Here is a 12,851-nt window from a genome sequence, read left to right as displayed (position 1 = left end):
TTCTTCTGTTTGGCCATTTTCTTCCGCCTTTTTACGGTCTTCTTCTAGTCCTTCATACTTTGTGCTATTTCAACAATTCATATATCAAAACGTGCAGCTTTTTTTGAACTTTATTGGCATTACTTTTCTCTTTTTAACTATTTATACTTTTTCAAATATTTAACTTTTTAGATGTTGACAGTGTGCAGATAATTAACAGACAACAGTCTTCTTCACAACTCCACTGTAGTGTAGGGGTTAGGGTGGCTGCTTGCCAACTCTAAGGTCACTGGTTCGAATCCAAGGGAAGAACTCTTGTTATGTTATGTTGAATTCTGCTCTCCTCCCCCGCCTTCAATTGGTTACAGGTGTTTGTTATCTCCTTGATTACTCATACCAGTTTGCAGCACATCATCACATTACAATGAATGACAACAGTCTTGAAAGCAGTGTGCTCTCTGTAGCCGAGTGGCAGAGTAAAGGTTTAGTGATCATATGGTCATGGGTTCGATTCCTGCCTCAGTCATTTCACATCATTGCTTGACTTTTGATTCCAATTATTCAGCTGTCATTGGGCAGTCTTTGATTCCTCATAGTATAAAGCTCATTGTAACTCAGGTTCTCTGTGGCCATATGGTTAGTGTGTTAGGTGTTGTGCTATTTCAACAATTCATATATCAAAACGTGCAGCTTTTTTTGAACTTTATTGGCATTACTTTTCTCTTTTTAACTATTTATACTTTTTCAAATATTTAACTTTTTCTGCCACGATTCCTTACTACTTTTTTTAAGCAGAAGCCAGTGATCCTCTTATCAAAGGTTTTCTTTACCCCTCACATACTGTCTCTGTCTGTAGCCTAGTGGTTAGCTTGCTGGTCTGGAGACCTGAAGGTTGCTGGTTCAAATCTTGCCTCAACAACAATTATAGTGAATTATTTTCCCAGTTGTCCTCTGTTGACTTCTGATAACTTGCTTCATGTTGAAACTGCTGCTCTCAGCCTGAAATTCACAGAAATTTTCATTCTAAGTCATTCAAGCTTGACTCTCAAGCTTTCTTGATGTTAACTGTGTGTGCACCGTGGCCTAGAGGCAGAGTGGAAGTCTAATGACCATGAGGTTGTGGGTTCGATTCCGACCTTGGTCAACCATTTGTATGGTGATCACTGCTTGCACTACTTGCTAATTCTGCAACAGCGTTCAGCTGCTTTCAGCAGTCACACGCATTTCCATTAGGAAATGATACTTTATCTAGTTACAGGTTACAGCCCTGTTTATTCACTCATATAAAATATAACCATTTGTGTGAAATTATGAGATCATTTCTGTGTGAAGTGATGGTTAAAAAGTGTTTTAACAGGTCAGCATGGACTTTGACCTTCAAGGATGAATTACGCAAAAGTGTAATTCATCCTTGAGTCGATGTAAATGTTTGTCAAATGAAGTCCCTTGAGGAGTTTTAAGAAGTTTTACTGAGATGCTGTGGGATGGACACGCAGACAACCTGAACACAACATGCCTCCAGCTCCAACTGTCCACTGAGACATTAAAATAAACAACAATTCAGTCCCTGATGATGATGGACATGGATGTCTCATCTTAGTTACTATCTATATGATAGAATTGGAGCTGGGATAAAAGATGAACCTCTTTCTAAAATGTTTTTCTTTAACCCCCTGAATCTAAAAGAAGAACTTAGATTTGTAACATTAGACAATGTAAAGTCATTTGAGAATGATCCTTCACATACTGATGTTGACAGTCAGAACTGAAGAACACTACAGGCCCTGACAGCGCTTCAATCGTTACTCTTTCCAATTAGAGAAGGTTACATATGACCGGTGATTTAATATTCATTTAAATTGTGTAATTCAGCTCGCTACTGTTTAGAGATCTGCATTGTGTGAATTATGGGATCTTATATGCAGGTGTGTGTCTCTACTTAGTCGGTTCAGCTCGGTTTCCTATAGGTGGGTGGTTGAACTGGTTAAACTTGCCATGTGTGCTAGTCACTCTTCAGTCCAACAGCACAGTTCGATGCACAAAATCAGAAATGCCAAACCAACAAAATGTATTATGTCCCTACATGCTGTCCTCTTCCTCCTTATACCATTTGCACCCTTGTAGCCTCACACTTACAACAGTTTAATCTGTGAAGGTTCTGGGTTTAGGCTACTGCTTGTGCTTATGAGAGGCAGGCAAACCAGTTTCTAGGTGCATGACTGCCACCGACTGGACTGAAGTGTGGATTAGGAGATCATGCAGGGGAAAAAATCATTGTATTTTTTGGCATCATACATCTTTCTTGCAGTTTACCAAAAGCTGAGAATGACAAATCATTATGTTTTGCTTTGTGACAGGTGAGTCCTCCTAATACTGAAGTAGGTAAATCCTGTTTGATTCTTTTTTTTCTTGGATGTGTGTGTGTGTGCCTGTGCATGGATGTGTGTGTGTGTGTGTGCGTGCGTGCGTGCGTGCGTGCGTGTGTGTGTGTGTGTGTGTGTGTGGATCAATGTACTTATCTTGTAAACCCTGACTGTGTGAGAGTGTGGGTGTTTGATAATAGCCATTTTTGGGTTTGTATTATTTATCACATGTGTGACAAAGCTCCTTAGCTTCCTTGGGCATCCCACTTCACATAATACAAAATAAAATAATAATAATAAGAATTTTGTTCTTAATTTGCTCGCCTGGTTAAATAAAGGTTAAATAAATAAAATAAAATACAACTATAAAACTGATATGTGAATAATCTGAACTGAACTGACTTTTTCCTCAAATGAATTATGGTCTTTCCTTCTTTTCCTGCACCCCCCTGCCACCACCAACATGTACTGGTCCATTATATAATTGTGTGTCATTGTCATCCCATATTCTTACCATACTGATGTGCATACATCCTAATGAATGTTTCTGCTCCAGCTCTGTTTAATGGGACTTGGAGGTCTACTTGCTTAATCCTGCGAGTTTGCTCAGCCTCAAATTCCATTTTATAATTTCCCTCGAAGCATACATAAGCACGAACCCAGAATATGAAGATACTGTGTTCCAATCTTCTCCACTCTTTTCCCACTTGATAATAAAGATGATGATATCTATTCTGAATGATCTGCTTGTTTTTGTGCTAAGCTAAGCCCCTCCCCTGGACTAACCAATATCTAATTAAATCAATTACCATCTATTAAACTTAGATTTGTCTTCAACTCTATTACAACTGTCATGTTATATAACCTACTAATAGAAACACAATGTCCCAATTCATTAACTGCAATAAATCACAAAACTTTACCACAGTTTAATTGATTCAGGAACATGACCTGACCCAGGTAACATTGTTTCATCTGCCATGTGGCTCTGTGCAGACTGTGGAGGAGAGGAACATCAGATTACAGAGAAACTGTAGTACAAGCTGACCTGTACTGACTGACCTGTGACATGTGTTTCTTCACAGTTATAATTGTAGTTTAAATGTAGTGTATGCACTCACCACAGCAGCAGGACATCGTGTGTAGGGAATGATCATTATACAGAGTGCTACTGTTACACAGGTCTATGAATGTGTGTGTCATCAACAAGCAGCAGCTGTTCAATCAACCCACCTAACACTGATGTCATGATGTCACTGTATCTCCACCTCTCTCTCTTTCTCCTGCAGCTGAATGCCAACCAGGCTCACGTCCACATTAAGAAAAGAGACCTATGTGGTTGGTTTTTGACTTTATTTTTGATGGACACAGTGAAAAACAGGCTGGAGGTCAGATTCAAAACTGGGCCACTGCAAAGCTTTCATGGTACGGCCCCTACTGGGTGAGGCACCAGGGCGCCCTCTCACACAGAGTTCACTGACAGCATAGCTGACATTAATATCCTCTGACTGCATGGTTTCATGTTGCTGTGAAAGAAAAAAAAAGTGGCTGTTGGTTTCAGACATTAAAACTTGTGTGAATAATGAAGAGATTGACTATTTTTCTATGGTGATATTATCTTTTTTTTTCTCTTGCACACAACATTTTGCTGTTTTGTTTTTTTTTGTCAGTGAGGACTAGTTTTATAGAAAGATTCTGCTGGACCCTGTGTAATTACTGGACTGAACCATAGGACTGCACATTACAACTGTTCACTTCGAAGGTTCCAGTTTTAATGTCCTACTAGCTATTTTATTGAAAATTAAGGAATGAGGCTGTGTTGAATCATATTTGTAATTTCAATGTAATTTATTCAAGATCCACAGGATGACACTGCTGTGCCTCCTTTCTATCACCTCTCATCCGATTTATCTCAAATCTTGTTTTGTGTGTTGGATCAAACCTGTTTTTTCGGTCAGAGTAGATGTTTGATGTTTTGCATTTTTTTTGTCCCACGTGCTTGAACGCAGCACCTTTCGCTTTGTGGAATGACGTGTCAACAAAGTGCCGGAAGCGAGCAGCCTGTCCAAAATGGCTTACCAGACCATACAGCAGGAGTATCTACAGATTCCTGTTGTTACCAGGGCATACACAACCGCATGTGTCCTCACGACTGCTGCTGTGGTAAGACTCGTTCATTTGTTCCTTGTGTCGGGCAGAGCCGCCGCTCGGAGCCGCTCGGGGCCGCCGCCGGAGCGCCGTTACACCGCTGCTAGCTGGTTTAGCTGTAGCAGCTGTGGGAAGGAGACGTGTCTTAACCTGGTTCTCCTGGAGGTTGACTCTATATTTACAGTCACTAAAAAAGGCTGAGAGCGGAGCTACCTGTGGCCGGGGGCTCGGTTTGGATGTGACCCGTGAAACAGCGGTGTAAGCGCGGCTGACTTTAGCTGCTAACGCCGGAGCTAGCTGTGTTGTTGTCTCCAGAGGGAACCCCAGTAACTTAGCTCACACAGACACACATGTGTGTACGTGTGTTTACACCTCATAGGACATGAAGTGGCACAGACACAGTGTCCATATTTAACCTCTCTGACTTGTATTATAGTGTGTGTCAGGGATCTTAAATTAGCATTAATGATGTAGCACTTTCAGCTACATTGGCTCATTATTAAAAAAAAACTAAACAGCATCTAGTCTCCTTATGTGTTGTCTTAAATTCGTTTCATTAAATACAATTCACACTCATAGCTAGTGATATTTCTATATGTCTGGGTTAACTGTCAGAAAATGTATTCAAACTATTTTACTTCAGTAAATCAATAATACTGCTGTGTACCTGTTAAAGTAAAGGCTGTTTTCAGTATAGGCAAAGCATTAAAAGTACTGCTCCCTGTCATTTTATTATTGTGTACATTATTTTATTATTAAGAGACTGTGTTATTATTATGGAACATTAACATGTGTATATCATGACTGGTCAAAGTGGGTGGATGATGTAACGTTAGTGCAACACAGTATTTCAAATAAATGGGGTAATTAAGAAGAGCATGGGCCTCTGAAGTGCAGTGGAGCAGAAGTAAAAAAGAAAAAAGAGTTCAGGTGCTTTACTAAGTTGATTGTAATCATGAATCTGCATTGAACAGCTACTGTGATAGAGAGATAGTGGTGACAGAGTTATAGAGAACTCCTCAGTTCAGAGTAGTGATACGTGCTGTCAGTCAGATTGGTTTGTGTCTCTCCTCCCTGGTCCCAGACCTGCTGCAGACACATTTCTGTTCCGTGCAAGTAGAATATATGTTGACATTTTTCAGAAACAAGTTGAATTGTTAACATAGAGTTAGAGCTGCGTCAGTGGTTCAGGGTCATTAATATGCGCTTGTGAGTTTTCTGGAAAAAGACACTGCATAGGAAAGTTTGGTACTAGTGAATTTTACAGAATCTTGAAGGGGCTGCAGACATAGCATCAATATTGTTTGAGTGTTTCTATGTCTGTGCAGTCAGTTCAGTTTGAAGGGTTACTCTAAGAATAACTCTTAGAATCTCACAACCTACACGTATCACCAGGAAGCATCAGGTTGAAAGCTGACACATGCAAAGTCAAATATCAAATATCATTTTCATGCAGAATATCTGCTGCTCATGTGATGACTGGTTTATTGTTCTCATTTTCTTTTTTTAAATATGGGTGATGTGAGAGAGAATTAGCCTAGTTCATTGTCTCTGATGTACAAAGAAAACAGTGCACTTGGAACATAGCTGCATAAACCACAGATGATTATCTGTACTGATAGGCTACAGTTGGATTCACCCTGCGGGCAGAGCTCTGAAGGTTTATTCTTGTTTCTGATTAACTTTGTTTCATCTGAAAAAATCAATATTGTCTTTGGATGTGGTTTCACTATATTGTTGTTTTCTCTGCGGTGTTAATCTGAGGAATCTGTTGTTGTTGTTGTTGAGGTGAAACCGTCTGAACACTCTGTTCTGCTGCTCCTCATAACATCAGAGCTCCTTATCTTAACATTCAGCTTTTTTTCTGAAGCATCAACTTTTCCAGCTGACTGTGACATCTAAAAACAAAACAGAAGGACTTTCCATAATGAGCCTGTGCCCTGTAAACAAATAAGATAAAAACCAAACAGGCTGAAGCTGAAGTCTTTACTTGTGTCCGAGCTGCAGCAGCTGAAGTCTGTGCCGGTTTACACAACACAGACGAAACACGAGGAAAAACCAAGTTGGCATGGACCTCAAAAGTGCAACCTCACCTCCTCTCGCTGCCGATCACATGCTGTCATATGACCTAATTAGTTCCTCTTATCATTCATTAAACTGGGCCTTGTTCTGTTTTGTACACAAGCTGTTTGCAAGTTTTGCTGCTGCTCTGGAACCGAGTGAGTTCAGCTTCAGACTTCAGTCCTTTAACTCACCCACACATCATCTGTCTTGAGAGAGATGCTACTGTAAGCAGCTCGCTGGTCTGTCTCCTCACTGGAGCATCAGTCTGTCAGAGTGAGACAAAGACCAAATTGCTTAGAGACATATTCTGACCCTTATCTTCTATAGTTTTGTTCATTATGTTGTTAGGGTCTGTTACTTGTCATATATGTGGAAGTAGCCTCTATGGAGACAAAATAATGTTTATCATCTTAAATATTATCTTTGTTTTGTCTCCTCCAACAGCAACTAGAGATCATCACACCGTTTCAGCTATACTTCAACCCGGATTTGATTCTAAGGAATTACCAGGTGAGTCCATACTCTTCATCCTAGGAAGGCGGATAACATTTCGTCAGATTGCCAGATTACCAGATTGAGTCAAGCATTTTAAAACTTAAGTCATATCTTAAATGCATGTTTGTCTAAATGAGATTATAATCAGTTCTTTCATACTTATCATTCACATGTCACATTGACTGACTGCAGGAAATTCAGTTAAAGCCTGCGGTCTGTAGTCACTGACTGGCTGACTAGATAAGTGCTGGAGTGACACCATTGGTCGGTCCGCCCCGTGTTGGAGTTTCCCTATTGGCTTTAGCTCTTTCAGAATGAACCGATACAGTTTCAATGACATCATCAAGGATGCATTAACAGGCTGTTGTTTATATCAGCCCCACAACAGTTTCACCTGTGTTCTGGCTCCAGTGGAGTTCAGGACATAACCTCTTTGTATTTTTTTTTTTTAAAGTACGTTTTTTGGGGGCTTTTTTTTTTGCCTTTAATGGATAGTATAGTTGAGACGGACAGGAAATGGGGAGGCAGAGAGAGGGGGAATGACATGCAGCAAAGGGCATTGAATCCAGGGCTGGCTGCAGGGAGGACTATACTCTCTGTGTTTTTTTATTCTCTCTAATTATTCTATGTGTGTGTGTCTGTGTTCATCTGAGTCTTCTCTCTTTTATTTTCTAGGTATGGCGACTAATAACCAACTTCCTGTTTTTTGGTCCAGTTGGCTTCAATTTCCTGTTCAATATGATTTTTCTGTATCCTTCTCAGTTCTGAGTCTCACTTCATCCAGAGTGTGAGGTGGGTTTGCATACTTTCTGTTTCACAGAGGAAGGACAGTGTGTGTGTGTATGTGTGGCTCCAGACTCTGGGTAATGAAACTCTGGTCATGTCTGGACACATGAAGAGAGATACTGTACTGGTGTGATTTGCTTGGATTGTTAAGATGAGGAAGCGCGTGTTTGTGTGTAGATTTCCTTAACCCTTTGCTTCCAGGTACAGATACTGCCGTATGCTAGAGGAGGGCTCCTTCCGGGGACGCACGGCTGACTTCGTCTTCATGTTCCTCTTTGGAGGTCTTCTCATGACCGTATCCTTCACAACAAAGTGTCATTAATCACAGATAATGAGGTATTCATGAGATACATTTCATACATTACTAAATAGATAGTGAATGAAACCTGGATCAGACAGTGACTACGTTTACATACAGTCAATAACTCTCTCATAACCGGAATATTAGCAATAACCCGGTTGCGCACGGCCATGTAAACACCAATGACCCTTTTGAAAAACCGAAATGACCCCTGGGTTAGTCCTTTTCTAACTAGAATATTTGGTCATGTATACGCCCATTGGAATATCCCCATCAAAAGGAACATTCATTTCTGTTCTGCGCATGTTCTATTCGCAAGGAATCTTGGTCTTTTGAGTCAGGAACTACTTGTTGTAACCATGGCGAAACGTAAGATAACACCAACTTTTGGAGTGAGGAGGAAACAAATCACTTCCTAAGTGGTGAAAGACATGAACATTATGTCTTTTGTAGACAGAGATGTTGTCTGTGCGTCACTGTTTTGATCGGGATATCCCTATTGATTCCAATGACCATCTATACAGGAATAACCCTGTTTGCTCACGCATGTAAATGGGTTATTCCAAATGTTTCAGAAACCAGAATATTGACCTTAACCCAAATATTGTCTGCATGTAAACGTAGTCAGTGATCCAAACCCCAACCTCAGTGGACCAGGGCCTCCACTCTTTAGAAATCCCAGTGAACCCTCTGGGTGTATCAATATTTAGTGTTTTTAATGTAAGAAGAGGCGTGGTGTTCACCGCTTACATTTACGACCTTAGGCGTCATTACTACAGTGGAAGCACAATCGGTGCTAATCATCATAGGCCTGTGGGGAAAGGTTTGTCAGGCTGGTGCTTGCATGTGTTTGGCTCACTTCATTGTGGTTCAGGTTTGGTTCAATGATAAAATTACCTGCTGCTTAATTCTGTTTGATTTAATTATCCTCCAGATGAGGCCAGATGTTGAGTTCACCTGAGGCGAACTGAACTGACACAGTTTAGAGTGTAACGTCGTCTTCCAATTAACCCTGCAAAACCTACAGACACTGATGGACAGCCCAGAGTGAAGGGGTTTAAATGCTCTTATAGATTAACTATTCAATATACAGTTTTAAATTAAATCAATTGGAGCTGCTGTTAATATTGTTGTGCACTTTAAAGGGATAGTTCAACATATTGGCAAATTGACCCATTGCCATAATCCCTATAGTTTTAGGAGTAGGTTTGTTACCTTTATTGTCGGTGCAAGCTATTTTTAGAACAGCAGAGCAGAGCTGCGAGCTGCTCAGAGCTACGCTAAGGAGGCTAATAGGATTTCTTGGTTTCCCTCATCAAACTCATCAAATACACAATCCATCTACTCCAAAACGCTCTGGTGGACAAGTTGTGACCTGCACATTCACCACGCTATGAGATAGAACGTTACGAGACAGTGTTGTTTTCGTTCTAAAAGTAGCTTGCACCAACAATTCAAGGTAACAAACCTACTCCTAAATTTATTGGGATTATGGCAATGGGTCAGTTTGCCAAAATGTTGAACTATCCATTCAAGTAAGTAACCTAAAACACTTATATTATGTATGAGGCCATCAGAGAGCATGGTGTTTGTCAGTCCTGTCCTGTTCAGTTCTTTAACCAGGCCTCAGATCTTCGGCACTTTTGTGAGCCTGGTGTTCCTGGGCCAGGCCTTCACCATCATGCTGGTTTACGTGTGGAGTCGACGGAACCCCAACGTTCGCATGAATTTCTTCGGCCTGTTGAATTTCCAGGCTCCCTTCCTGCCCTGGGTGCTGATGGGATTCTCACTCCTGCTGGGCAACTCCATCATCGTGGATCTTTTAGGTATCAGTCACTGTCATCTGCAAACAGCCAATGAGAACTGGCTGAACTAATGGGTGGCGTACGGTATGAATGGTGCTTGTATTCAAATGTGTTTATACCTTTTCTTAAGGCATCGCTGTTGGTCATGTGTACTTCTTCCTGGAGGATGTCTTCCCCAACCAGCCTGGAGGTGGGAGATGGCTCAAGACCCCATCTATCATGTGAGTGTCCACACCCACTGGGTTCAGGTCTGTAGCTTTGTGACATGATCCTGCTGGAAGTAGCCATTAGAAGGTGAACATGGTCAGCAGCAATGATACTCAGACTGTGGCATCCAGAAAAGGACTGACTGGTATGAAGGAGGTTAGATCTTAGATCTTAGATCTCCCCAAGCCTGTGGCTGACCCGACCCAACCTGGCCTGGGCCCAGAGTCAGATTGTTGAGGACTGATCAAATTTGGCTTGGGAACTACTAAACATGCTTCTGTATTGTGTTCATTAAGTTCTCATCTGAACAGATTTATGTCAGTCAAACAATTCACAATTGTAGTTTAAAACTATAATAACTTATATAACTTGATAATAACAGAACTCACAACAAAGAAAATGTTGGTGTTAACTCAGGCTACGCCCCATAAATCCAATTAATGGGATGGGCCGGGCCAGGCTCAGACAGAATGTGCATGGGTTCGGGTCGGGTTGGATTCGTTTGGGCCCAATCTAAGCTTTAGTATCAAGGTCGTTTAGTCTCCACCTCTGGCAGTGAGAGTAATTACAGAAACACTGTTGAATTCCAACTTATATACAAATATATGGTTATGTGTGCCATACTGACACTTAGATGTGTGTTACACTTACACAGAGCCAGTATATTAGGTTTTTTTGGGGGTTTTTTTGCAGGCTATTGTTTATTTTATACAATTTCACTTTTTAAGTGTAGTGAAGACCTCGTGTGTCATCAGACAGTGTATCCTTATAAAACATATAAATGTTGGCAAATACAATGTGACAACAAATTAATACAAAATTTGACATATCAAGAAAGAAAGAAAGAAATTTCATGGTGTATTGTTTTTTTGTTTTTAAAAAAATAGATTTTAGGGTTAGGGAGCCAGTTTATTAGCAGCAGTAGATTCAGATTGGGACCCTCTCAGTTTAGAGAGGCAGCAGGAGAATTAAAAGGAGTATTAAAGCCAATATCAGTTCAAGAGAAGATTTTATTTATATTTTTCCTCAACTTAAGCTCTGCCATCGAACGCCTGACTACCTGACCTACCTACTGTAACCTACTCACCCTGTTGGCCTTAAGAGTCGCATCAGATATGAACAGTTGAGCTGTGTACATCTTTACAAACCACTCACCCTCGTCTCCTGTGTGTCTCCAACAGAAAGATGCTGTTTGACACTCCGGAGGAAGACGCCAACTACAACCCCCTACCTGAGGAGCGCCCTGGAGGGTTCGCCTGGGGAGAGGGACAGCGCCTCGGGGGTTAAACGTGCCCTCCGATCGTCCCTGATTATCAGGTCACTTCCAAGGACATTCCCTCAGAGAGATGAAGGGAGCGAACATGGTCTTTGTTTTTGACGTGTTTGTTTAGTTCTGGGTGAAGAATGCCAAACAACCACAACTGGTTTGGAGAGAACCATTTGTTGTCTTTGTATATGGGCTTAAATCATCCTCAGAAACTCTCCTTGATGCCAGATCGTTGCTCTAAGACTATTCGAGAAGAACCCAAGCTTCGGACAGAACTTTGGACAGTGAGCCTTTGGGCCTGGGTGATGTTTTTCTTCATCTCTGAAAAAACATGTCGATATACACAACAACTGTCCTGTGAAAGAGGGGGGAAAAATAACGGCCGTAAAATATTATCAAATGAATTAGTTCAGATGGCAAGTGCATTTTTTTTTCTCATTTCACTTTTTTAAAGAATAAATGTGTGTGGCAAACGATGCTTTGGTTTCATCTCTGTTGACTGTAGTAGTGCTGCATGAAACCAAAGGCTTCACACTAATGACATCATGTTGTAACATGGCTCTCTGTGAAGCATCTCATCTTATACAAATACCAGGATTTATACTGTGTCCTCAGCTTGATAGTCCAGTTCTTCTTCTACCTGCAGGAGTTGATGTCAAAGCTGTGCCACTTTTTCATGTCACTGATGCAAACCAGCTGAAATGTTACACAACCTGTTCTCATAAAGCTTGAGTTCTGTCTGTTATTTATATGTGACAAGGTTGTTTGTAGCCTTTTTTAAGTAATAATCTAATTTAATTGTGTTGAGGTGATAAATCATATTTAAAGTAGGACTAAAAATCTTTATTGAATTATTCCTGCACTGGATTAAAAAAAATCTCATGAGTTCTGCTGCATGGGCTGACATTAGTAGGACTGTCATTACATTACATTACATTAGTCTTTGTATTACATCTTTTACCTACCTTTACCTTCTTCCATAGTAGTGACATGATCACTGTGACAAAATCTGTCCACAGACACAGAACACCTGCCAAAATACTCTTAACAACCTCACTGATGGTCTTCAGGATCCTTTCTTTGTTACAATCACACTCATCAACATAATACCTCCCATATCCCCTCATCCTAAACATGAATACGCACAATCACAGGGAGTGATGCTGAATCCCTGTGTCTTCATGTACGTATAGACAATGTGGACACAGACTCACAGGCTGTTCATGTCTGTATGAGGGGGTGTCAGTGTGGGCCAAGTTATAATCAACATAATCTTCTGTATTTAAGTATAATGTTTACACTGATACATCAATTTACATATTTTGTTCAGCTCTAACTTCATATTTAGTTAGTTAGTTTTTTTTATATAGCTCATTAGATTAATTCCAATAATTGATAGAAATCTGAGAAGGACATATGATCTTACTAGGGGGCGG

At 40.6% G+C, this 12,851-nt stretch overlaps 1 protein-coding gene across 1 annotated transcript; it reads left to right on the top strand.

Moving 5' to 3' along the window:
* Window positions 1-4,355: 4,355 nt before the first annotated feature.
* derl2 (derlin 2) lies at window positions 4,356-12,084 on the top strand. Its single transcript, XM_083983111.1, has 7 exons — window positions 4,356-4,505; window positions 6,999-7,064; window positions 7,725-7,798; window positions 8,037-8,130; window positions 9,767-9,962; window positions 10,072-10,162; window positions 11,330-12,084. Exons 1-7 carry the CDS (start codon window positions 4,413-4,415, stop codon window positions 11,433-11,435), a joined length of 720 nt encoding a protein of 239 aa, XP_083839237.1. The 5' UTR covers window positions 4,356-4,412; the 3' UTR covers window positions 11,436-12,084.
* Window positions 12,085-12,851: the final 767 nt, after the last annotated feature.

This window comes from Trachurus trachurus, assembly GCF_905171665.1.
Source record: "Trachurus trachurus genome assembly, chromosome: 12".
NCBI classification, from domain to species: Eukaryota; Metazoa; Chordata; class Actinopteri; order Carangiformes; family Carangidae; genus Trachurus; species Trachurus trachurus.
The sequence above is the reverse complement of the archived record's forward strand: the minus strand, read 5'-3'. Positions and strand labels throughout refer to the sequence as shown.